This window comes from Agelaius phoeniceus, chromosome 2 (assembly GCF_051311805.1).
Source record: "Agelaius phoeniceus isolate bAgePho1 chromosome 2, bAgePho1.hap1, whole genome shotgun sequence".
In the NCBI taxonomy this organism is placed as follows: domain Eukaryota; kingdom Metazoa; phylum Chordata; class Aves; order Passeriformes; family Icteridae; genus Agelaius; species Agelaius phoeniceus.
The window spans coordinates 73,537,624-73,561,991 of NC_135266.1; the positions used below are offsets into that span (position 1 = coordinate 73,537,624).

The 24,368-nt window shown below is 35.3% G+C and overlaps 1 protein-coding gene across 3 annotated transcripts in view; it reads right to left on the reverse strand.

Moving 5' to 3' along the window:
* The window catches only part of IFT88 (intraflagellar transport 88), a 43,499-nt gene that overhangs the window by 15,894 nt on the left and 3,237 nt on the right, over window positions 1-24,368 (reverse strand). For all 3 annotated transcript variants that reach the window (XM_077173883.1, XM_054654586.2, XM_077173885.1), the window contains 18 exons: window positions 24,062-24,125; window positions 23,916-23,985; window positions 22,993-23,083; window positions 21,800-21,904; window positions 20,663-20,765; window positions 19,902-20,016; window positions 19,572-19,803; window positions 17,480-17,550; window positions 16,709-16,795; window positions 14,055-14,154; window positions 9,618-9,704; window positions 8,832-9,018; window positions 8,132-8,240; window positions 6,548-6,698; window positions 5,319-5,434; window positions 2,442-2,494; window positions 1,874-1,939; window positions 61-167 (listed from right to left, as the gene is read on the reverse strand). In XM_077173883.1, the coding sequence (XP_077029998.1) occupies window positions 61-167; window positions 1,874-1,939; window positions 2,442-2,494; window positions 5,319-5,434; window positions 6,548-6,698; window positions 8,132-8,240; window positions 8,832-9,018; window positions 9,618-9,704; window positions 14,055-14,154; window positions 16,709-16,795; window positions 17,480-17,550; window positions 19,572-19,803; window positions 19,902-20,016; window positions 20,663-20,765; window positions 21,800-21,904; window positions 22,993-23,083; window positions 23,916-23,985; window positions 24,062-24,125 (1,914 nt within the window). The remainder of the gene's footprint in view (window positions 1-60; window positions 168-1,873; window positions 1,940-2,441; window positions 2,495-5,318; window positions 5,435-6,547; window positions 6,699-8,131; window positions 8,241-8,831; window positions 9,019-9,617; window positions 9,705-14,054; window positions 14,155-16,708; window positions 16,796-17,479; window positions 17,551-19,571; window positions 19,804-19,901; window positions 20,017-20,662; window positions 20,766-21,799; window positions 21,905-22,992; window positions 23,084-23,915; window positions 23,986-24,061; window positions 24,126-24,368) is intronic.

Genomic DNA, 24,368 nt, shown 5'->3' on the forward strand with positions numbered 1-24,368 from the left:
TACTTTAGCTTCACCTACCTTTGCAGCAATACTGTGTAATACACACAGAAACAAACTTACCTGCTCTCTGATTTCTTTTAATTTTTCTGCTTTCTTGAGCTTTGTTATATATTCCTGGACTTCTTTCAGCCCCATGTCTGTGCAGAGACGAACTAAAAATCTGAGGCCTAATTGGAAAGCAAAGCATTGTTAGAAAAGGATTTACAAGCAGGTCAAACTACAAGTGCAGCCTGACAGAACTGGACATGCAGAATGGCAAAGAGTGCAAATAACTGCAAACAAGGTGACTCCAGTCCAGTATCACTATACAAGTTGTGATATTTTGCAAGTAATTCACTATTTTCTCTGTATCTGTATCCATGAACAGTACAAATACCATTGGTATATGTGGAAGGCAAAAGGCATACTAAGTATTTTGGCTCAGAATTCTTGACATTTGCAAAATATTTTGGAAAGCATAGAAATGATACTACAATATTACTAAGGAGATGCTATCAAGAGAATTTTGTTGAAAACAATTTTGCAAATGCCAAGTGAATCAAAATGTTTTTTTTCCTCTGTCTGTGGTTGATTTTCAAAGAGTAATATTTATAGAATTAAGAAACCCCAACAAAGCTGACATAAAAATCAAATGTAACTGTATGATTGAACTAAAAGAATCCCTGAAAAACATTCTCCTGAGACACTCTACCAAACTCTGAAAACATTGTTGGTATTCCTATGTGTTTGTTAACATTCCTTTCAAAGAACTGAAGCAGAAACAAGCAGGACATGATCCATTCTCTCCAGACTGCTTTCACAAACATGTTATTTCATTTTGTGCTAAATTAGTTTTCTGCTGGTTTAGGAAGCCCATGCTCAGGGATGGATGAGGGAAGAACCATTGTTTCAGCAGTAGAAAACTTAAATCAGTAAAATTGTCTTGCCTAACTCCTGCCTCCATTTGTGAAATTTGTAGAAACTGCATTCAGAAACATATTTGCATTCTAAAAGGTTTACTAAATGCCCCTCTGAAATATGTATGACCAACACGAACATGATATTTTGCTTATAACTTGGAGGAGTTACAGTACTGAATTTCACTTGTACAAGAGAGCTGTGATTCCTCTTTAAAAAAACAATAAATTTGTTAAAGCAGAATGATATGATTTTAAAATAAAATACAATGGCTGTTCGTCCCACATTGCATCTAAAAGCACAGACTCATTGGCGACAACCTTGTATTTTGGAATTTGAGAGGCACAGTGTGGGATGGAAGAGAATGTTTACACAACCACTGACAACCCTTGTTTTCTACAGGGCTTTTTTATTTACAGTACAGGTGTGACTGATTTTGCGAAGTGTCTTACTCTTCAAAGTTGTGTTTCCTGCAGTTTAGTTTGAAATCCTCTATGGATTTTCCAGAGACTGGGAGACCAGCTATAGTTAAAAACCCAGCAACAAAATCTCACCCTCAATGTTTTTTTTTGGAAACCATGACTTTGATAAAACTTAGCAATAAGATTTTCTTGTATCTAGAAATTCACAGCAGGAATTTCAACTAGCAGGAACTAAAAGTACAAGTACATATATTTTTCATAAGAAAGATTAAATGAGTAACATAGTTATAATATCTAGGACATATGTATGAGAAAGAACTCATCCAATGCAACTCAGTTAAAGTTTTTTTTCATTGCTCTTCTTCAGCATTACCCTCATATTTCTTAGATCACGCGTCAGTGTTGTCACAAAAACCATGCAGCATTAGCATGAATAAAAATATTAGTTAATGGAAGTATTTTTATATGAAAAATACATCATATGATTACTAACACACCTATTCAATGTAACAAAGTTTCCTTTGATAGTTGCACCACAGAATGAGATAACTTACATTCAACATTCTCTGGGAATTTTCTGTGAATGACTTTGTATTTCTCCAGAGCTTTCTGGTAGTTGCCTGCAAACAAAACAAACATCTCCTATCCACACATAAAAAAGAATATTTGACAAGAAATTGGAACACCTTAACATCAATTAATCTTTATAGTAAGAGTAAATTTAATATTGTAGGACCAAATTTGATAAGACCAAACTTAACATTCTTTATTAATGGATAGTAAAAATTAAAAGCATCTGAAAACAGTCCAAATTACTCTGTAAATAACAGAATTAATGAGGAGGAGGTTACTGATTTTTGGGGGTTTTTTTTGACCTTCCTCTATGACACCATTGTTCCAGTGTCTCACCATGCTCACAATGAAAAATTCCTCCCTTATGCCCAGTGTAAGTCTACTCTTATTCAGTTTAAAACTGTTGCTCCATGACCTGGAACTGCAGACCCTAGTCTGTTTCCATCCTTCCCATGAAACCCTCATTATTCTCCTAGCTGAACAACCTCAATGAATTACAAAAGAATGTTACAAACCTGAAAGCAATAACAAAAAAGTTACAGAACTTACCACTTCTTCTGTAGCAACTGGCAACCATCAGCTGCCACTTCACTTGTGTTGGCCTGCATATAAATAAAACAAAATCATGTACACTGCCAAACAATGAATGAGCAAAATAATCTGCATAGCACTGGTAAAGACCTACTATTTATCTACTAATCAACGTTTCACCGTGCATGTTGCCTTCCTAGAAAGAATGTATCCTGCTCAGCTCACACACTGCTGCATCACACACCTGTTTCCAGGACTCCATGTCACTCATTTTCAGTCCCATATTAAGAGTTTTTCTCAGGTTCATGATTCTGTGCCCAGACACAATTAGTAGACCTGACATGTGAACCACTAATCTTTGTCAGAGATAAAGAACCATGCAATGGGGGAGGAACAAAATGCTAAATTGTATTCTGAGGAGGTTCCATCACTAGGATCCCACACTGGCCATGGATTCCTGCCAGGAAACACAGTCCCTACTCACAGCTTTGAACTGTGGCTCCTCCTCTGTGCTATCACCTTGATGTCCTAGCTGCTGCCTGTCCTTCTCTTTTTAGCACATAATGGTGACAGTATGGTCAGAGAAAATATTTGAGATGCTTGGGCATGTGCAATAAAACTGTTGGACTCTTTCATCATTTTTACAAAGACAATGTGAAAATTAGGAAATTTTCATGTTAACAGTGTAAGCATGAGCCAAAGAATGTTGCACATGTGGCTTACAATTGAATAGTAGCATATCCAAAAGGGACCGTCAGTTAACATTTTCAGAATAATTTTGTACTTATCCTCTTCAGTTTTCCTCTCTAATAATAGCACAGGCCATTTTTAACTCTAAGCAATCTGTTTGCCTGCTAGTTGCCAAGTAAGTTCATGAAATACAAATGTTGCACCTTTTTAGCTTCAGCTGAATGTGTCTCCTGCAAACAAAGGCAGTGAAACACACACCATAATCGAAGTTATTACTCAGTTCAGTATGAAAACTCTAGAGAGAATAAATTGTCAGCATCAAGTACTAACTACACTAAGTCCTTTTATTAAGGATAGACTTCAGTGTGCTAGGAAAAATAAAATAGTGAAAAACTGCTTCCCAATTCATTGTCTAACAAGTTATCTTAGAATGCAATTTAAAAAGTAGTTATTGTGATTAAAACACTGAATACATTAAACAATAAAATTTAAAAATGCTGTTGACAGTTAAAACAAGGATATAATTTTAAAATGCAACTTTATTTAAAGTTAGTCGCAATTTACATTTACATTTATATTTACCAATTAGCATATCTAGTCTCTATTTTTAATACCAAATAAACAGCAAAAAAAAAATCTCCTCCCACAGAGAAAACATTTTTCTGTATTACAGATAAATTACAAGTTATACTGAAGAATTTAATATGCCAATTCTTCATAAGTACTTTACAATCCACATACTTAATGCATGGAGCGACTGCGACATGAAGCACAAAATATTTAAATCTTTGCCAAAACAAGATTGTGAAATAATTTCCCTTATTCTCAGCTGTTTCTTTCCAAATTTTCTAAGAAGGCCGTGGATGCCAGCATATGAAATCTCATAGCTTGACTAAAACGATTTTTTAAGGTGGCCGGTATTTGTAGGGAAAAGAATGCTGGGAAACGTGTGAACTGTGATTTCTGTCAGCTCTCCTGTGTATTTTTGTCTAAAGTACTTCTCTATTTCTTTATAAATATACCACCATTTGAATGAAATCTATTTTTTTTTTCATTTTTAATCCTCAATTAAACCTTAGATTTTCTCATCTGTAATTAAAGATCTACTCTAACCCAAGCATCTCAAAGCCAGAGTTAGGATTTTTTACTGAAAGTTTTTTACTGAACTTCTTACAACCTACATGCAGAATCATTTTTCCTTGAATTATACTGTATGATTTTTTGTTCACATGGTGTTTTGTATATACATGTCATTGAGATTCAAGAACAAAAAGAATGTCAAATTTTAGATCATCACAAGAGAAGCCATAACAGAGTTTTGCATAATTTTTCATAGTTTTCCTAAAACACAAAATAAAGAAATTCGCACTTATTGGGAGTGAATTTTAGTTCATCTATTAACACAAAATTCTTCATGAACCTATAGACATATATTTGTTTCCAGATAAAAAGACTGTGTATGTGTATTCTTAGAATTCTCTTTGAACTCTGGATTCCAAATTTAAATTTGACCAAATTTTATTTATAAACCATTCTCTAGTGAGGTCCCTTTCTGAACTAAAATAAAGTATATGACCTATATACTTACTCAAGTGCATCATATTCTGCTAAAGAACAATTTCAGCAATTAAGTTGTTGAACTAAACTCAGTATAATTCAAATATCTTTATCAGGATCAGTTTAGCCTGTCAATTTATTTTCACTGATTACTGATAGTACAGCACTGCACATTTTTGCTTACTTATATGCCTTATTTGATGGAAATAGAAGTCATGTGGAAAAGAGGAAATGCAGTAAGATCAGTCAAAACATGCACTCATCTGAACCACCAAATCCTCACCGCATAATAAAACAATAGAAAGGAAATATTTCACATGAAGACACAGAGAAAGAGGTCTTGGTGGCTTTGGAGAACTGTTCTCCATTTCATAGTTGTGTTTAATTGCAGATAATAGAGAAAAATAGGTTCTAATAGCTAACTCTCTCTTGGGCCCAGTGGAGGATTTTATTTAACACTGAAATGCACAGTAAAAGCAAAAACACACTGTAAATGAGCAGAAAGTTGAGAAAATTTAAAAATATCACAAATATTCTTAATCCTGCTGTTTGTTTCTAGTATTAAAGTTATCCAGCTGATTTATCTCCAGGTATTCTGATAGATGTCTAATCAGAAATTTGAGTAGGCATAGAATAATAACTACTTACAGGATAAGTGCTGCCCTTTCAAAGTACTCAATGGCTTTTTCACAGAACTGGGTGTCAATGTAATATGCTCCAAGCCACTCAATGACCTCAATGTTGGAAGGGAAATACCGGTATGACTGACAAAATAGGAAAGGTGAAAAACCACACAACTTTAGTGATAAACAACATCTGTATGTTGCTTCTGGAATATCTTACTCAAGTATTTAATTCTCCAGATGCCCAAAACATGTAATATAAATGAATGGAAGTAGTGTGCTACACTAAGTGATCCTGGTGGGGGGGCAGAAAAAAAGCATGCTAAGTTTTCTAATTGCAGAATGCTTTTTAGAAGTTATCCCAGATGAGCCTGTCACATTTTCCATCTAGCCTTATTTGAAATAGTATTTTAAATAGCTTGTAACAGCAAAAACATTTACTGAAATCACATCTATGTATGAATAACTTACCTAAAACATTAAACAATGCTAACTAATAAGTGTGCAATTCCACATTCACATCAGTCTGCTGGAAAACTCACCCCAAAGCATTCCTTTCTGTACATAACTACATGAATAGCATTTTCAGCTTTTTAAAAATTCCCTTTGAAATAGGCAACAAAATTATCATCAAGAACAACTCAGCTGGTAATTCAGATTGCAACACAGATTTGGTCATCCTCACTTTGCACAGATAAAGAAAGAGAACTCTCAGATTGCACCAGACACTTCTGTCTTATTCTCATTTCTAACACAGAAGAACCTCTAGAAACTGTAGACAGTAGTACAGCTGGTTTGAAATGAAAGAAGCTGCCTATCTTTAGGCAACTGTGTATACATAATGTATAGCTATACTGTTAAAATATATATAAAAACTTCCAGGCATAAACAAAACACAATCTATATGTATCTCCATATTATACAGACACAGCTTCCAATCAACTCAGCCACATTACACACCTCTAAAATTACTTCTATTATATCCCAATTTTATTTTGTCCCAATGTAAACACTGACTACATAAAAGAAAATGGAAAGTCTGAGGCCAATATCCACATGAAAACATAACCTATGTTTCCTTAGGATCTGACTACAAAAATCAGATTTTGTTAACTCTCCCCCAGTATCTCTTTTTCATCCTCTTTTTGGATGACATTTCATAATGTTTAAATTAATCAATTATTAATTTGATATAGGAACCTATGGCAAATTTTTCTTTACTTAGGACAAAGTGCATTGAAAAAGCAAAATTACCTCACAGTAATAATGAAAAGCCTGGGATTTATCACCTTCAGTATCATATAAATTCCCTAGCTTTGAAAGTACATGTGGATCAGTTGGTACTACACTGATCAATTGCAGCAGCCACTCTATGGCTTGATTGGGATCTTCCATGATCTGGTATCTGAGTTTTCCTCAGTCAAGGACTGATGCCAATGGTAGTTTGATTTAGAAATCCTAATACTTTACCTAATGCAATCCATATGCTGAACACTACACCAGTCACTGTAGTGGGAAGATACAATGACTCTTTTTTTCCACACTGTTTTCATAATTTAATTTGTATCAGAAATATTTTTCTTATGCTAGAAGAAGAAAAGTATTAAGAGACTTTGTCTGCTCTTTCACCTTAGAATCATGTTGGACTCAACAGAACTCTGGGCTCACTTGTCCTCTCTCTCTCTCTGACACTAATCTGACTTTGACTTCCTCATTTATATGAACAAAGTGTGAGAGCCAGGCCATTTATTTGCAGCCTTTACAACCTGGCTAGTTTCTGTACTAGCAGCATTTTGTTCTAAAGTGATTAGGTAAAATTGCTATTCCAAGAACAGCCTTTTGCCAGCAGGGGTGTTTTCTGCTGTATGTCTAAGGAGCACAGTCCAGACTATTCTGGTCCAGAGAACAGCAATTTTAGCTGTAACTCAGCCTGCAGTGTGCTCTTCCCTCCTGAATGGCACAATGGCTCAGAGCTCTGGCAGTATCAGCTGGAGCTACTGCCCAACCTGTTTTTTCAGTTTCTACTCCATCCTACCTGACACTGAAGAAGCTTCTGAGAATTGGTGGAAAGCAGTTTTACATAGCAGTGGAGCAGAGAAGCTCTTCCCCAGATGGATACAGAGCTGTTGGGCCATTTGTGCTGCCATAAAGGGGTTTACATGGAAAAGAGATCGGAGCCCTTTCATATGTTTGGAGGTTACTTATTTTACTGACTAGAATATATTTTTATTACCTACACTATTCTTAAAAGTGTAGTACATCAGCTGCAATCTGTTCTGCCTTGGGGAGGATTTTTTTACAGTTTGGACATCCTCAGAAGCATTGTTAAAGAAGCTCATAGTTTAGGGTATCACTGGTGATGTGCAAAGCCAATCTCTTCCCTCAGCTTTTCAATCTGTTGAGCTTCTGCAGTGCTGGGAGACAATTATTTTCTTACACATACACTAACTAATCTGAAAACAGCTTTCAGAACAGAACTTCACATTTATTAGCTATATATATTTTTTCTTAAATATTTTACTTAATTGTGCTTACATCTGTATTTTCATAGCAAAACCAGCAGCATTTTAAATATTCCATGACACAATTTAATACTGTGTAAATCTAATCCCTGCACTGTGAGCAGTCTTAATGTTGTTCACCTGCTTCACTGGAAATATTCAATAAGGGTTAAGTTCTGCTCTCATTTTTCTTACAAACATCAGATAATAAATCGTTCTTACTATAATGGACAGCATAGTAAATTTCTAAATCACCTTGACATGACTGAAACACGTATTTTGGATTAAACGAGTTTACTAAAACCACCATTCCTTATAATAAGCCAGAAAAAGATACATGCTTGCTAGCTGGTAAAGGACTTGGGCACTATTTGGAAGGATTGCATGGAGTTTCAGAAAACAATCCAAAGCTTCATCTATCCTGTTTAACTTCTTGTAAGCTAAACCTAAAAAATAAAGGTTACAGTATTAATATAATGAGACACAGATTACTTCAGTATATTAACTGAAAGGATAACCACAAAAAGCAAAAGAGGAACTCAGTACTTGGAGGCAGTGTACCTGCCTTGACTTTAAAGAACTCTCTATTTGTGAGAGCCATGCACAGAACTGTTATCAGCCAACATGACCTACCAAACTGGTAAACACAAGGAACATGAACCCAAACAAAGACCAAGAACTTATGTAATGTCATTTTTTGAACAAGCTTAATGAGGGAAAGGCAAGGCTTTTAGAGGAGAATGACTGATGGCTTAATAATGCTGAAACTGGTATCCCTTTAATAGGTATATGAATTTCTTAATCTTCAAAGTAACTTATTCATCTGCAATTACTAATTATGTTAACACTGGGATTTTTTTTTTTTTTTGCAGAACAGATAGGTAGTACAATTTAATACCTTGCCATAACATAAATCACTCAATAAAGTAATAAAAATTCACACATATTTCTATAAGAAAACTTTCAAAGACGGATTCTCAGAAACACTAGTGTTACCTTCAGTCAAAAGCTAAATCACAATAGCACCTGTGACTTACCAAGATTATAAAGTGCTTCAGTGCATAAGGAATCATTCCTGAGAGCTTCCTTATAAAATTCAGCTGCTTTTTCACAGTCTCCATTTGCAAAAACAGTATTTCCTTTGTTAGTTAGAGCTGCTGGATTGTACCTATCAGAATTTACTGCTAAATCTGCATAGTTAGTTGCTTGTTCCAATTCATTCCCCTACATGAACAAAACAAACATTGTATTAGTAATTTGTCAAGTAACTTGCAGCTATGGCTTCTTCCAGGAATTTCAGGGGATTGAGGATGAAAACCAACCCCATTACTCCGTCCTAAAATACTTCTTATATATTTGCATAAGGTAGATCATCTCTTTCAAGTTGCCACTCTGTCCCATGCAGTCTGCAAGCTTTCTCTGTTGCAATAAAGTAGCATTGACTAAAAAAAAATTTTTAAAAAATCCATACCCTACAAACTTCATACACAAACACATCTGCCTAAGCTACCTATTTCACACGTTTCTGAAGTTCAGCTGGGGTTCCCAGTTTAATGTGTTAAATCCAGCCACTGAACTTCTGCACAAATCCAACTGCAAGCATGTTCCTGTGGCCTGGGGCTCAATCTCACTCTGCTTCCCATCAACAGTATACAAAGGGATCTGATCCAAATTCCAACTGGTGTTCCAGAATAACTACTCTAAGGTGCAGTTTCTTCTTGTTTACAGAGATTATTTAGGCAGACACAGAAATTGCTACAAAAACACAGAGGTTGCTACATAAACCACAGTTCTTAACTGGTTTTGTTGAAGCAAACACTTACCAAATAATAAAGGAATGAAAGGTTTGTTGCAGCTGCACTCTTTACTCTGCTATCCTTTTTTTCAAATATTTTCAAAGTCTCCAGTGCCTAGAAATAATTTGGAAACAACTTACTTCACACTGAAGTGAACTTATTCCAAAATCCTTTCAGAAAGCATTGACAAACAGTAACAAACAGCTGAAATTATCAACTCATATGCTCACATACATGATAATTACTAGAGCTTGTAACACACACTTCTGAGCATGTACACACAAAATTGTATCTATATTTATACAATATTAATTTTCATCACAATATTTCAATAATATTGGCTATTTATTACCTATCCAAAATTTAGATTAGATAAGGCTACTGTGAACTACAGGTATCTGACAATTCTATATGTACAAAATGCAGTGTTAGATGATTTGCTTTTAATCTAGTCAACTAATGAAAATTCTCATGCCTATTTTTCTAGTTCTTTAAGTGAAAACCAAAGAATTGACATAAAACCTTTATCAAAAATCCAAAAAAGAACACACTATATAAAAAAATACACACAATAGGGTAGGACTGGATTTCAATGTGCCTTTGTTTTGTATAATAAGAAGATGACAACTGTCTAAATTTAGGAAGTACTCAAATGTGAAACTTGAGACTAGAAGATTTTTTTTAAAACTTGAATATGAAAACTAAATTTCATAAACTCCAAAATAAACATGTTTATAGACCAAAAAAAAGGAGCATATTTATAGCAAATAAACTACAAAAATCCCTCTGATATAAAAGGCAGCTTTTTCTTCTCATTGACTATGGAATACATTTGTAACTGCAGACTAAATTATTAAATAAACCTGTCTCCCTTACGCTAAATATTTATATTAACAACACAAACTGTTAGAATATCACAGTGAGCCCAGTTCCATCATCTATTACAACACAAATGTGGCAACCACAATTTAACCATCAACATTAGCAAGTCAACAGTTTCTTTCCTCCTTTGCATGAAATCTTTAAGCCGCTGTTTACATATCAAAGCAAAGGCATGACACTGTATGTCAAATGCCAAAACAAACATAAAGAGAAGTTTTAATTGTCTGTCATACATAGTTTTCACAGTTACTCTACACAAAAACTGTAACTGCACTAATGATGTGCAAAATGACAAAATATATACAGCTGAATGTAGTTCATAGATTCAGTCAACTACATCCTACCCAAGAACTATGAACTATTAATGATCTCAATATTCTTCTAATAGAAAATTCTTTAAAAACACACCAATTTCAATCAAGAAGAGCATTACAAAAGTTAGGCTCTAGATTTTGTGGTCTCAGAAATGTAAGACTTGTAACTATACTTTTAAACTTTTTATATATATATATTTATGATTTTCTCTAAGAAGGGAATAATCCCAAATATTTCCAGATGTAACACTACTATATCTGAGGTACTCTTAAGCAAAGATTTGCTTCTTCATGGAATTAACTTTTGGATCATTTAGAGCTTTACAGTTCAAAGTTACTTTCTGAAAATCCATTTCTCATTGTATCTGATTTATTTACTTTGCTTGTACTGCTAAATGGCACCTTGGATGATAAAGACCTGACAGAAATGCCCTTTTCATGTATAACAAAAAGTTCACACAATTCTGAACTCAATTTATTTACTAGTAAATTATTTTATGGGTCTCTTGAACCATTTCAGCAATTATGAGTCCTAGGATGAGCCCCCACTTATGAGGATGAAAATCCATAGGCAATATTCCTTATGTCCTTGTAAGGTAGCACTGCATCATCAGTTACATTTAAAGATTTCTAAAGAAATTCTAACTTTTAAATCCCAACAATAACAATTACTTAGGTTCAACAATCAAAACACAGACTATCCAAACTATTCTTTGTGAGTTGCTTCCAGCGTATCTAAATTATTTGGTTATAGAAGTTAAACTTCAAAGCAGTTTGTCTGACTCCAGCAGGGTGTGCCAGAGATGTTAAAATGATGCATGGTTAACGTGCAGAATTTTGTTTTTAAATTAATTTTCAAAGTTTTTCTTTGATATTAAAAAAAATCGAAGTATTTTATACACACAACTAAACATAATGTGGTAATTTTCCTTTGAATTTTATTTTATATTTTAAGTGCAAGGACTGCTTTAAAATAATATATTCATTATGATGAACCCATACAGCCCATTGTTGTAGCAGGAGAAATCTAAGAAATCTATTCCAGTTTGTTTTGGTTTTTTTTTTTTTAAAGATGCAATAAAACTTCAGCCTTGGAACTGAGTATTTCAAAAAGTTTCCATTCTTGTTATTTAGCCAAAGGTGTGTTGAGCAGTTTGTGAGTTAAGAAATATATGAAAAACAGACAGGCAGGATGAATGTAAATGTCTGCTGCAGTTTTATTAGAACAAAACAAATATAAAGATGCTCTGCAATCTCCATTTTGAAGCCCCACTCTACTGTTTAGTGGTTCCAGTGCAGGTTAAAGGTCTTCTGTCACATAATCCAAGTAAAAAGGTTCTTCTCCCCTTACTCCTAACTTCCAACAGATTTCCCTCTCCCTCCATTGAAGTACTCCACAAAACACCAACAATCTCTGTACCTCATTTTATCCCTGAGAACTGATTTTAGTTTTTTTAACCTATACTGAACACTAACTGGAAATCACAAAAAATTACCATTGAAACAATAAATTCTCGAGATCATCGGACTTTTTACCCACCTGTAACATTCTCACCCTTCAAAAGGTATCATCAGTAAAGCTACCAGATTTTACTAAATCGTTGCAAACTCTCAAACTGCTTCCTGATCTCAGAAAAGGTTTCAATGGGCTGGTTTTGGCTGGGATAGTTAATTCTTTTCATAAATATTTGTATGGGACTCTGTTTTGGGTTTATGCTGGAAACTGTTGATAACACAGGTTTAGCTAAGCAGGGTTCATACAAAGCCAAGGCCTCTTTTGCCCCTCACCCCACTCCACCAGTGAGTGGACTGGGGGTGCACAAGGAATTGGGACAGGACACAGCCATGACAGTTGGCCCCAGCTGATCAAAGGGAGGTCCCAGACCCCCAGGTGGAGGTGTCATATAAAGGTGGGGGAAGAAGGAGGAAGAGGGGATGTTTGGTGCAATGCTGCTTGTCTCCCCAGGTCACCATTATGCATGGCGGAGCACTGCTCTCCTGGGGATGGCTGAATACATCTGCCTGCCCATGGGAAGTGCTGAATGAATTCCTTGGTTTTGCTTGTGTGCACAGCTTTTGCTTTACCTATCACACTGTCTTTATCTTAGCCCATGAGTTTTCTCCCCTTAACTCTTCTGATTCTATCCCCCATCCCAGCAGGGCAGGGCAGGGTATGAGTGAGTGAGTGAGTGAGTGAGTGAGTGAGTGAGTGAGTGAGTGAGTGAGTGAGTGAGTGAGTGAGGTTTAGTTGCCAGCTGGGGTTAAACCACAATAGTCAGACATGCAGGATAATACAGGATAACTCTCTTGCTGTATCAACAGGGAAGGAGAAGAGGACAAGGCAGACAGGGAGAGCAAGAGCTGCTCAGGAAACCAGAAAAGCTTAAATATGAGAAGTAAAAGCAGGCTGAAGTTAAGCATGTGGCCCTGTGTGCATCCCTCCAAGATGTGGGAATATGAATGACCTTAGAAGATAACAGGTATCTACAGCTTCAGCTCTAATTTTGCTGTATATGATCTACCATAATTCTTGCCACTCATGCACAGCTGGGGATTGCTCTATTCCTTTTTATTTATGAAGCATTCCCATCACTGAATGTACCAGCCAGTGCATTTTAAAAGAAAACATGTCAAATCCTGTCACATATCCAAGTTTGGTTTTGGTCAGATGAAGCTTTTTTTTCTAACTACTCAAATTCCAAACCAAGCCTTGTACGTAATGGAATGACAGAAGAGCCAATTAAAGTATAAGGACAATTTATAGTATATTAGAGAATGCTGTAGCACATGGGGAGCTGCAAGAATACCAGAGCATAAACAGTAACTATACAAAGCAGGTGCAGCTGCATGTATTCTGGTACTATAGCCAACCTAATTGAGAGAGATTAGCTCATATTAATGAAAACACCCCCAGGCTGATTAGCAAAGACTTTCTAGTCTCTATTGACTGTACTGACCTGAGTTCCATTAACTGCAATGACAGCTGGGACACCCAGTGAAGAAAACTACACTTGGGTGTTTTGATTTTGAAATGCATTTTATTCACTCAAACTTCCATGGCAGAAATTTCATTTAGATAAAATTTGTCTCTTGCCAGTGTTTTTATAAAGTTATTTTACTGATCAGCATCAAAATAATAATTATTTGCATAAATCACACTTTCTCTTGCCAAAAAATATGCTGTGGCTAACAAAGGTATATACAGTATTGAAAAGTACTAAAGGGCAAATACAGTATTGAAAAGTACTAATGTGAGAAGTTACTATACCTGGTTAAAATTCTGTTGCCTCAAGTAAGTAGTGGCTTTATTTATTTCCAGGTCATTGGCTAATTCCACATAGTGGGAAGCTTTCACTGCATCAACACACCTGCAACAGAAAGCAAGCCATGAAGATAAACAAAATGCATCTATACAAATACCTCCAAGTTACATTTTTTTCAGCTAATTTGCTTTCCAAACTGAATTTTCTTAGGTAATCTTTCTTCACAGTGGCAAAGAGCACTCTGATTAAAAATACCTGTAAGAATATTTCAGTCCTATAACCTACCCTAATTACAGTATCTCTGCTAACTCTTGTTTCTTTTGAGTCAGCTGCCTAAATATCACTTTATTTTCTATCACTGAGCAATACTTGATGTCAAAAACTGACAAAAATTATTTTTCAAGCCATTTTCTTTGGCTACATTCCATAATGTAGTTATAATGTGTTTTTTTCAAATTTCATCTCCTGATGCATATATTACCTAACCTATAAAAAATACTAGTGAACAAAGCCAGAGACTACAGACTGTGTCCCTGAGCTACATCATAACACTAATCAAGTCATAATAATAAGTCTCTTTCTGGCCATTCCCCAGTAAGTTGTGGCTTAGGGTTTTCTGCAAAAAAGTGCAGAACAGAAGGCAGCAGACAGTTTGGATGTTCACTCACAGCCACCACCTTCCATGGTTTGGTGTGATCTGCTTTCAGCTGCCTGATCATTTAAGTAAGACCTTTACTTATTGCATGCATATCCTGTTCTCTCAAACATTTGGAAAATAGGCACAATAAATGAACAACTTCTGGGATGCTTCCTTAACACTTTCCACTATTTTATTAACTGGTGGAAAGCCACCTTCTTTCCTTTTAGTAATTGGCTATTTTGCCAACAGAAGTTTAATACAACAAACTGCCTGGTGCTATAATTGGTTTGGCACATGGACAGTCTTTAGACAAATGCCTTTTATATTAGAGAAAAAGTTGTAATAAAAATTGGTAATTTCTTCTTTTATTACAGATGTTTTTGCAACATCAAAAAAGCATTTTCACCAGTCAGTTGTAACATCTTTTAACCATAAAATGCAATGAGATCTAACCATCCAACTGTTCTTTATGAAATATGACAGAATAGTCCCAATAATGTCACATTTTAAGTAAGAAGTTATGAACTCTGAAGAGTATTTGTCCCTACTTTACTTCTCTAAATAAAATGAATTTGATTGAAAGTACATTTAATACTCAGAGGACCCATAATAAAGATAATAATCAGAAAAACTAAACTTAAGCTGCCAGTTAAACTTCTTCATTGGGCTTGAATACCTCAGCTTAAAATAACAAAGAGTAAATCTGTCCTGATACCCAAAAAACAATCCCATAGATCTCAGCAAAAGCTGTTCAATTAGCCAGAACACATTTGAGAATGTGTTACTCCATGACAAGTATTCTGTGGATAGCACTAAGAAAACTGAGTATCTGACAACCTTTTCCAGTTTTTCTGAACAAAAAACAAGATACAGAGCAAACAAATCTGACTTGCTCATGCTAACAAATTAGAAAACAACAACCTATTTTTTCACAAGACGTATTATTTAAATCCTGATAATTCAGAATGGCAGAAGTAGAGAAATCTTAAGATTATAAATATTATTATTAAAACATCAAACACCACCTTGTGGTCTCTAGCAGACAATACATGTCTGTGTGAGAAGATTGTTTCCTGTTAGTGTAAACAGCTTTCCTAGTGAATTATAATTATAGGACCTGCAAAATTTCAGAATAATCCTAACAGGCCACAAACCTCAAGGACAGTCCTCTTTTCCCATCAAACATTATTCACTGCCCAAATATTAACATATATGTTAGTAATATTGTGCCTGCAATACACAACATTAATTTGCATGCATACTATTATTCTCCAATGCTATTAAAATACAAAAAATATTAAAGGAAGCCCTTATAATAAAAAGCTAAAAATAAATTTTGAAAAACTTATGCTAGCAATTTTTATACGGTCATTATAGGAAGTGTGTCTAATTGAATTTGTTTTAAAGAAAAGAGTATGCTGCTGTAGAAAATATCACAGAAAGCAAAAGCTAAGCTGTACATTGAAAAATAAAGTCCAAATGAGGAACTGTGTCAGCAGCCTATCACTGTGTACATTTACGTAAGCGTTTTAAGAAATGGTAGATTAAGTTTATATTTAAAAACATTAAGTTCATAAATGAAATTCAAACAAATCTTTCTTAAAATTTAGATTCCAGTAGTTTATATAACGACTCTATGGAGTGATCAAAATTCTTAAGCACTCCAAGTCTTCATTATGCCATCCCCAACCTTATAGACTAGGAATCACTGCCTTCCATATAGCATTTGTCTGCTGAGACTTTTAAAAGCTTGTCAATTTTGAATTTGAACTTTTTGTGTGAGTTCAGAACACCACAAAATGTGCAATTAAGAGATGGCATTTGATGATAAATTACTTTTAAAGACAGAACACACTCTAATGCTTTGTTGTGTTAGGAGGCAAACTGAAAATAGCCTGGTTGCTGTTTGAGATGCACAGAGAATTGTTTTTCCCAGGCTGCTTCCATCTCTGAATTGGTTCATAACCAGCACAAGAGTTGACACAGTTTAGACAAAAAGAAGCCTCACTTGACTCTTACCAGTCATAGCCTACTGCAAAAGATGTCTCGATTGCTGGTGCAATGAGTTTAGCAGCTGTCATGATGTATTCCTCTGCCAAGGACTTCCTAAAGGAAAAAAAACCACAAAAACACAACACAAAATGTGAAATAAGTTCTTCACTGTCAGGGTGGTGAGGCACTGGAACAGGCTGCCCAGAGAAGCTGTGGATGTCCCATTCTTGGAAGTGTTCAAGGCCAGGTTGGATGGGGCTCTGAGCAACCTCAACTAGTGGGAAGTGCCCCTGCCCATGGCAGGGGGGCTGGAATCAAATCATCTCTGAAGTCCCTTCCAACCCAAATGACTCTATATGTGCATACAATTCTATATCATAATTTCAAAAACATGTATAGAAAAGAAAAAAAACAAACCAAAATGTGTTCTGCCTTCTTCCTGCACTCAGTACAAATCTCAGAAGTCAATGCTACCAGTTCTCTGTTAGCACTTCTCCCCTGTATCGTGATTAAGCTCTTAGTTTTTTCTGTTTTCCTTTCACTGCACACTAGATGTATTTTTTAAAAATCTCAAAAGCTGCAAGTTTTGAGTACTGTACCCTGTAACATGTGGGATAGATACTCTATGGCAGTACACTGAACTGAGTGATCCAACTGGCTCTTCTGAGCATGTTCTTTCCTAAGAATTGGGAGGACACTTTTGTAACAAGAGCTGTGGACAGGTGACAAGACTGATAATCCTTCCAGGAGCTAAAATTCAAGGCACCACAGTCAAGAAAGAACAGAGTCCACCATTACCTCTCACGTTCTATTTGACTTAAACTGTCATTTTTAATGGCTTCAATCAGTAGATTTGTATGTAGATCATCCTGGAGGGGGACAAAACAACTGTAAATTATATCAGTATACAAAAATTTTATTTATTTTATAGACAATATGAGTGCAAACACAAATTGATGTAAAATAAATAGTCTATAATATCACTTACTTTCCACATTTGCAAAAGCTAGCTTCAGTTAAAAGTAGTTTTCTAACCATGTACTCTGAAATTTGGCATTACAACTGCTTCAATACTGTTTTTCTGCTCATGTGTGCTGTCACGGTTCACATTAAGGTTGTTAACAGATGTAGTTCCTGTCATGTGTATCAGACCAGAAAGGCTGCAGATCACACTGACAATATTCTCATGCTTAAAAATAAGCATTTGCTGAACTGCTGTGGTATTCAGCAGATAAGGACTTGTGCTACCTCCTTGTTACAATAACTTGTATGATCATCTTTTGGCTTCTATCACACATCTCTGTTAGCTCTAAAAGAAGTTATGCAGGGTATGTTAGGTAGCCACCCCTTCCTTGTTTATTAGGGACAGATCATAGATTTATGCAAAATAAAGACCAGAAGGAAATTGTGATCTTTTCTCTGACCTCTTAATAAAAAAAATAGAGAACTTGTAATGTCTGTTAAAACCATAGCTTGCCTACCCTTAGAAATAACTTTTGCTGTCCCAAGGCTTTCTTCCAATGAATGATCTTACATAGTCCTCAATTAATTCAAAGGCTTAATGATCCTTACTCTTATATAATTTCTAATAGAAGAAATTATATAAAATGTATTAAAATATATACATATGTATCAATAAATATATCTGTATTCTTTGTATGTTAAATTTTATTTCCTTATGCTATGACAATAAGAAACAACAGCTACTCTTAGGCTGCAAACAGTTTGAAGATTAGTTATGTATTTGATATTTAGGACTGAAAGATTTGCATCACTGAAAAAAAGACTGCTAGAAGATAAAAGCTTTGATCTTTCTACAGTGGATTTTTCTAAGAGTGACCCTAAGCCTATTAAACTATTTTTTCCTCTCTTCAGCATCGTGGAAAGTCAAAGGAAGTTTCCAGCAAAGTCTAATAAACTAAAATAGTAATCTGTAAATGTCACTATAGTTTTCTTCTGTAAAATAACACTACAATATTACAAGTTTTATTAACACTCACTTGAGGAAACTTGCATAAATCCACTTATTATTTAGCTCCCTTTATTTACCTTATAAATATTTTATTAAAATTTTATAGAAATGAAGATGGTCAAGTGCAGTAAACCCCACAGACTTAGGTAAAGCTCCATGGAGAACTGAACAATAGGAATGCTGAGACAGCAACAGGAGCTCCTGTCTCTCTCTGTAACCCTATAGGTCACTATACCTAAACCCTTACTATTGGTGAAATCTGGATCCCCCTGAACCCTATAAAAGGGGCACCCTTTATCCCATTTGACAGAAGAAGAGCTGTCACTGGCACCCTTGGCAGACTTCCCCAATAAAGCCATCTCTGTGGAAGCAGCCAGCGCCTCTCCTCCTCTCTCTCTCGCCGTCTGCTGCAGCTTCAGCCAAGGGCAATCCACCTAGCAAGCAAGAGCTGAAATCCTAAGAGAGCTGATACCACTATAGAGCTGATCACTACCGAGCTTGCTAAGGTGGCTGGCCCGCGGCCATTGGCCTCGAGCTAGCTTGGTTCCGGGCACCCTGTCCCCCTGAGGGCTGGGCTCCTGAGCTATCTTGAGAATAAGGCCAGATAAGAGGCTTTATTAGTAAAGCAGTAAGTGAGCTATGTAAGTAAGCCCAAATGAATTTCAGCAAAATCATTACGAAGACAATCTTGTGGTGTGGGTTTTATGTACATCATCTCTTTTGAGGAAATAGAGATTTAAATGTTCTCTCATTATTTTACACATCTGAGCAGTACTGCCACACTAATATGCATGCTGGTAAAAAAGTTATTTCAGATACTAATCAATTTCCATATTCAGTACAGTCCAAGCAATCACTATCTCTCCTTCTTTCTCCTGATTTACTATATAAACACACAGTTTAAGTTTTCAAACTTACATTTAATGAAATGTATTTGTCTTCATAATCCACTTCCAAGGGAACTTCGATGAGGTTTTTGAAGGCTTTCTTCATTTGCTCACCATTTCCAATAGCAAAGTAACATAAGATCAGGTTGAAGCCTGCCTTCAGGTTTGGGGATATGCTCATTATTTCTTCAAATGAAGAAATGGCATCAACGTATTGGCCAGTTTTAATAAATGCAACTCCAATATTTTCCATTATTTTTATCCTAAGTAAGAAATCATGTTTAGGTTATATTTTTAACTACTAAATCATACTGTATTGAAAACTTGTATTTCATAAGCATGACTCCTAGAAAAAACTTACCTCATCTGTTTGTGGGAACTAGTAATCTGGTCTAGAGCCATACGGTAGAATTTGATAGCTTTGGAATAGTTCCGTTGTTTTAAATAAATATTTCCCATATTTACCTTCAGTATACCTATCAAAAGGAGTCAATGAGTTACAACATTTTAAAAGTGTTTCAAAGTGACAGAGTAGAACATCACCTTAATAAATTTGTCTTCATTATAGGATAGCAATGTCCTTTTAAAGCTGCACTGCACAGAACTGTCTTCTGTGAATTTAACTTAAGAGAAGATGAGAGAGAAGATGAAGTAGTGATGAAACCTAGAACAGAACTATCATGTAAGATGTAGTCTGATTTTGAATAGAGGGATGAAGTAGTGATTATTTATAGTGCTCTCCAGGAAGAAACTGCAAATAAGCATCTCTGAAAAAAAAAAAAAAAAGAAACCCACTGTAGGAGTCTCAAAGATATGCAAAATACTAAAAGGCCAAGTCAAAAGAGAAAAAAATAGTAAAAGAGAAGACCACATAGCATGTGTGACATGAGAAAATTATGTATTTGTTTTTATGTTTAGCTTAGTCTGTGGAAAGAAAAGACTTCATGAGTCAGTATAATCTAATGTGGTTTGGCTCTCCAAGTCAAAGATTATGAATATCTGTCATCCACTCTGAGTGGCAGACATGAGAAGTGAGTTCTCTGAGTTTCAGCACCATGCAGATGCAGTCCTCACTGTGAATGCCTGACTACCAGTTTTAATTCACTTTGGGATACAACCTACCTCCATTGCTGAACATCTTATTCTTCACTATAACTTGGTAAGTAGTCAGTGCTTCAGCATACATTTCATTAGCAACATACTGACTGGCCAGATTGAGGAGAACCTATAAAAATTGGAATTACAGATTTCAAGTTAATTTTACCTTGGAACTATTGTCTTTACCATTTGTAAGCTTCCCATCTTTAATGTTCCTTTGTTCTTGCAAATCGATATAGAGGAAACAAGTTTAAAAGCTACTTATTCTAGACAATTCTTTTATTTTTGTACATAAATTACTAGCATTCAAAGTTATGCTACATGGGCCTAAGTAAACACAGTGCTATAATGCAAGGTTATTAAAAGATATTTATACAAGATAATTCTCAGAAACTGTGTAATTTATGACTCCCAACATGTGGAAAATGGTATTATTGCCTGTGGTCACTCAGTTTAGAAGGGGAGAATTTTTCCAAACTGCTGTTTCACAACAGAAGTTCTGTTGGTGTCAGATAAAATAGCTCTGCATTTTTTCCACAGTTTTACTCTGACCTTCATGGTAAAATATATTACCAGGTCTGCCTAATTCAATATATTAATTGTTAATAATTGTCTCTACAGCACTACTTGGAGTATGAATTTAAATATCTCTCAAGCATTTTTATGCATATTGTATGCTTTTAAAAAAAAAAAGTTTACTATTTGAAAACCATAGTGTAAATCTGGATACCTACCTTTAGATTCAGAAATATTACTATATCCTATTTAATGTAACACATTCTCGGTCACTTAATAGTTCAATTTAAAGGCAGCATCTTATCTTTCTTGTTTTGTTTTCTCCTCTTGGCATATTACAGTCTCTAGGCTATTTATTTCTGAAATACAGGGTCTGCATCTGCTGTATTTTGATATGCAGGTTTTACATGTGAATAAATAAATGAAATACATATTCATGGAAATTCTGTTCCACTTAACGTAGACTATGTGGTTTCTCTGGCATTTGAGATTGCATGGAAATGGACTCGATGACATGAATGGATCCCCTCTGTACACTGCCAGGAGCATTACAACACAGACACACACACTTCAGGAAACACTGACATTTCTCCTCAGGTGGTTTTTTAGCAACATTCCAGTCACTGAAGATTTCTAAGCACTTACTGTGTAAGTGAGGTCTAAGTTGATACTTTCTGGGGGAGCGATTTGTTCACGTTGTCTCAACAATTCTCTTTCCTGTCTTCCAGCCTCTTTTGCTTTCTCCAGAGCCTTAAACAAAATACTAGAATTTAACAGTGCCTTGAATCTTACAGACTCATGGTGATGAAAATACATTCAAAACAAGTATGAAGAGAATACACTCATGTCTATTTTCTTTGGCTAACAGACTGCACCAACTGCCTGAAAAAAGCACTATAACTCACTGAAGTTTTAATTAGCACTAAGCACACATACAGTTATCTAAGTCTGCTTAGCTGTGTAATTATGTACCCAATTATAATTCTCTGCAGACTGGTGTCAATATCCTTTGTATAAGTAACACCTTTGGGTGTAGTAAGTGCCATTAGCAGTCCCGTGCACCTCCACAAGGATACAACGATTAAGAAAGTAACAGTTACTACTCAAGGTGGCTATTTGGAGGCAGTGGTGGAAGAAGCACTTCAAGATATAGCTTGATTCCTAGTCCTTATGATAGGAGGTCCAACTTGGCTATTTTTCAGATAATGAGTTCACAACTTTGATGACTTTTGCAGGAAAATGGATATTCTGCTGGACTTGGCAGAAACAAACATCCTATGGGACATCCAACATCCTTGGAGTTGTCTGATACAATTTACATAAGAAACAATCCCTTTGACATCAAGAGCATACATTCTTGAGCATATATGCAAGAGGCTCCGGAAAAACTAACAAGATAGATTAGTTAATTAGCCACTACTCAGTGGCACAACAATGCTCTAACATCCTCTATAGCAGAACAAATACATTCAAACTCTCCATTGGAAATAGTTCCTTATCCATGGTAACCTTTGATCATACATAGGAACCATCAAATGCTAGATAGCCTTGGCCAGAACTGTGCCAGTACAACTAATCCATCAGACCCATGTGAAGAGGTCAATGGACACAGGCAGAAGGGAATTTTTGTAACACTCAAATCTTAACAAATATATATGCCAGAAATACAGCTTCTACTTTTTTTTTTTCAGCAAAGCAAGGTATCACTAAACTAGAAGAGCATAATAAATTTAGAACTAAAATTATTTTAATAATTTTAAACATTTGACTGCAAGTCATTTCAAAACATCTATCTATACAAATTACAGCAGAAATTAAGTGAAAGTCAGAAAAACTACCAATTTCAAGTCTCCACAGCTATTGGCAACACAGCTTTCTTCAACCAGTTCATTCACTTTTTTTTCCAACTGTCTCATCTTCTCTTCTAAACTAAAATAAAAATAACAATAAAAGCATTAACACTAAAGTAATGCAACTGCAAACACTAAGCTTTTACACATTATATTCTCAATAAAACAACACAATAACATATCACATGTCACAACTAACTGGTTTTCTCATCAAAGAAAGTATTGTGTGAAACTATGCCCAGAGAAGATAGCCCAAAGATATCACATTCACACCTTAATTTGAGAACAGAGACCTAAGAAAACATAAATCCTCTTACAAGAACAGTACAGATAGGCAAATTTCACAAATCAAATTTGTTCAGAAGTAACTAGAAAACAACAGATGAGCTTTTATATCAAACACTAATGAAATGAAATATCATATTAAAAGCAATTAATTGAACCTTTATTTGCATACATAATTCTAAAGCACTGCTTGTTATCTGCAAATGCAGATTCTGACAAAAAGTTGTGGTTCTTCTAGACTTTTTCCACTGCTAAATAACTAAACATTTCAATAGGATTCCCTATTCCTGTTTAGCTATTTGGGGAACAGAACTTTGGTATTGGAAAACTCAAGGATTTTCTGAGCGAACTCCCCAAGCTGGCACCAGCCTGCAAGTTTCAGCTCATTTGTGTGGCAACAGCTACACCCAAATTTCTAAGCGAGTCAGAACTAGAAATCACTGAAATCAGATGCTCCTGAAAGTCAGCCAAACACATGCACAAATGTTTGTGGCATTATTCCACCAAGTTCAGAGTTTGGCCCCTCAAGGTTTTTGTAACTGCCTGGATGTTTTTAAACTCTATGCATGGCTGGTTTTTTGTGGCTGTTAATGCTTTGAAAGAATGTAATGCAGAACTGAACAAACCTGTCTGAAGTTTTCTTTTCCAGAGGTGAAGCAGGACCTCTTGCTTGGCCAAGAGGATCAAATGAAGAACCTGAAAAATTAACAGAGTACTGAAAACTGTAAAATAACATCTCCCTGTGGCAGCTGGTGATTTCTACAAACCATACCTCTCACAGCTGCTTTAGTGTAACCTGCAGCTTGCACTGCTGTCATTGGTCGAGAAATCCCATCCTCAAATAAAGAAGATATATTAAAATATTCTCACTAAAAATATGTTGTAGACAATACAGACATCATTTTTATATATTCATATATATTATTTTAATGACAAATTGTTCATTGCATGTCAGTAAGCATTAGAAACTACTACACAGTTATTGCTTCCAAATCTGTGCTCAAATAAAACACACATCACTACCCTCATGCTTTCTGACAGTACTATGTTCAAAAAAGGACAAATTAAAGGGGAATAAT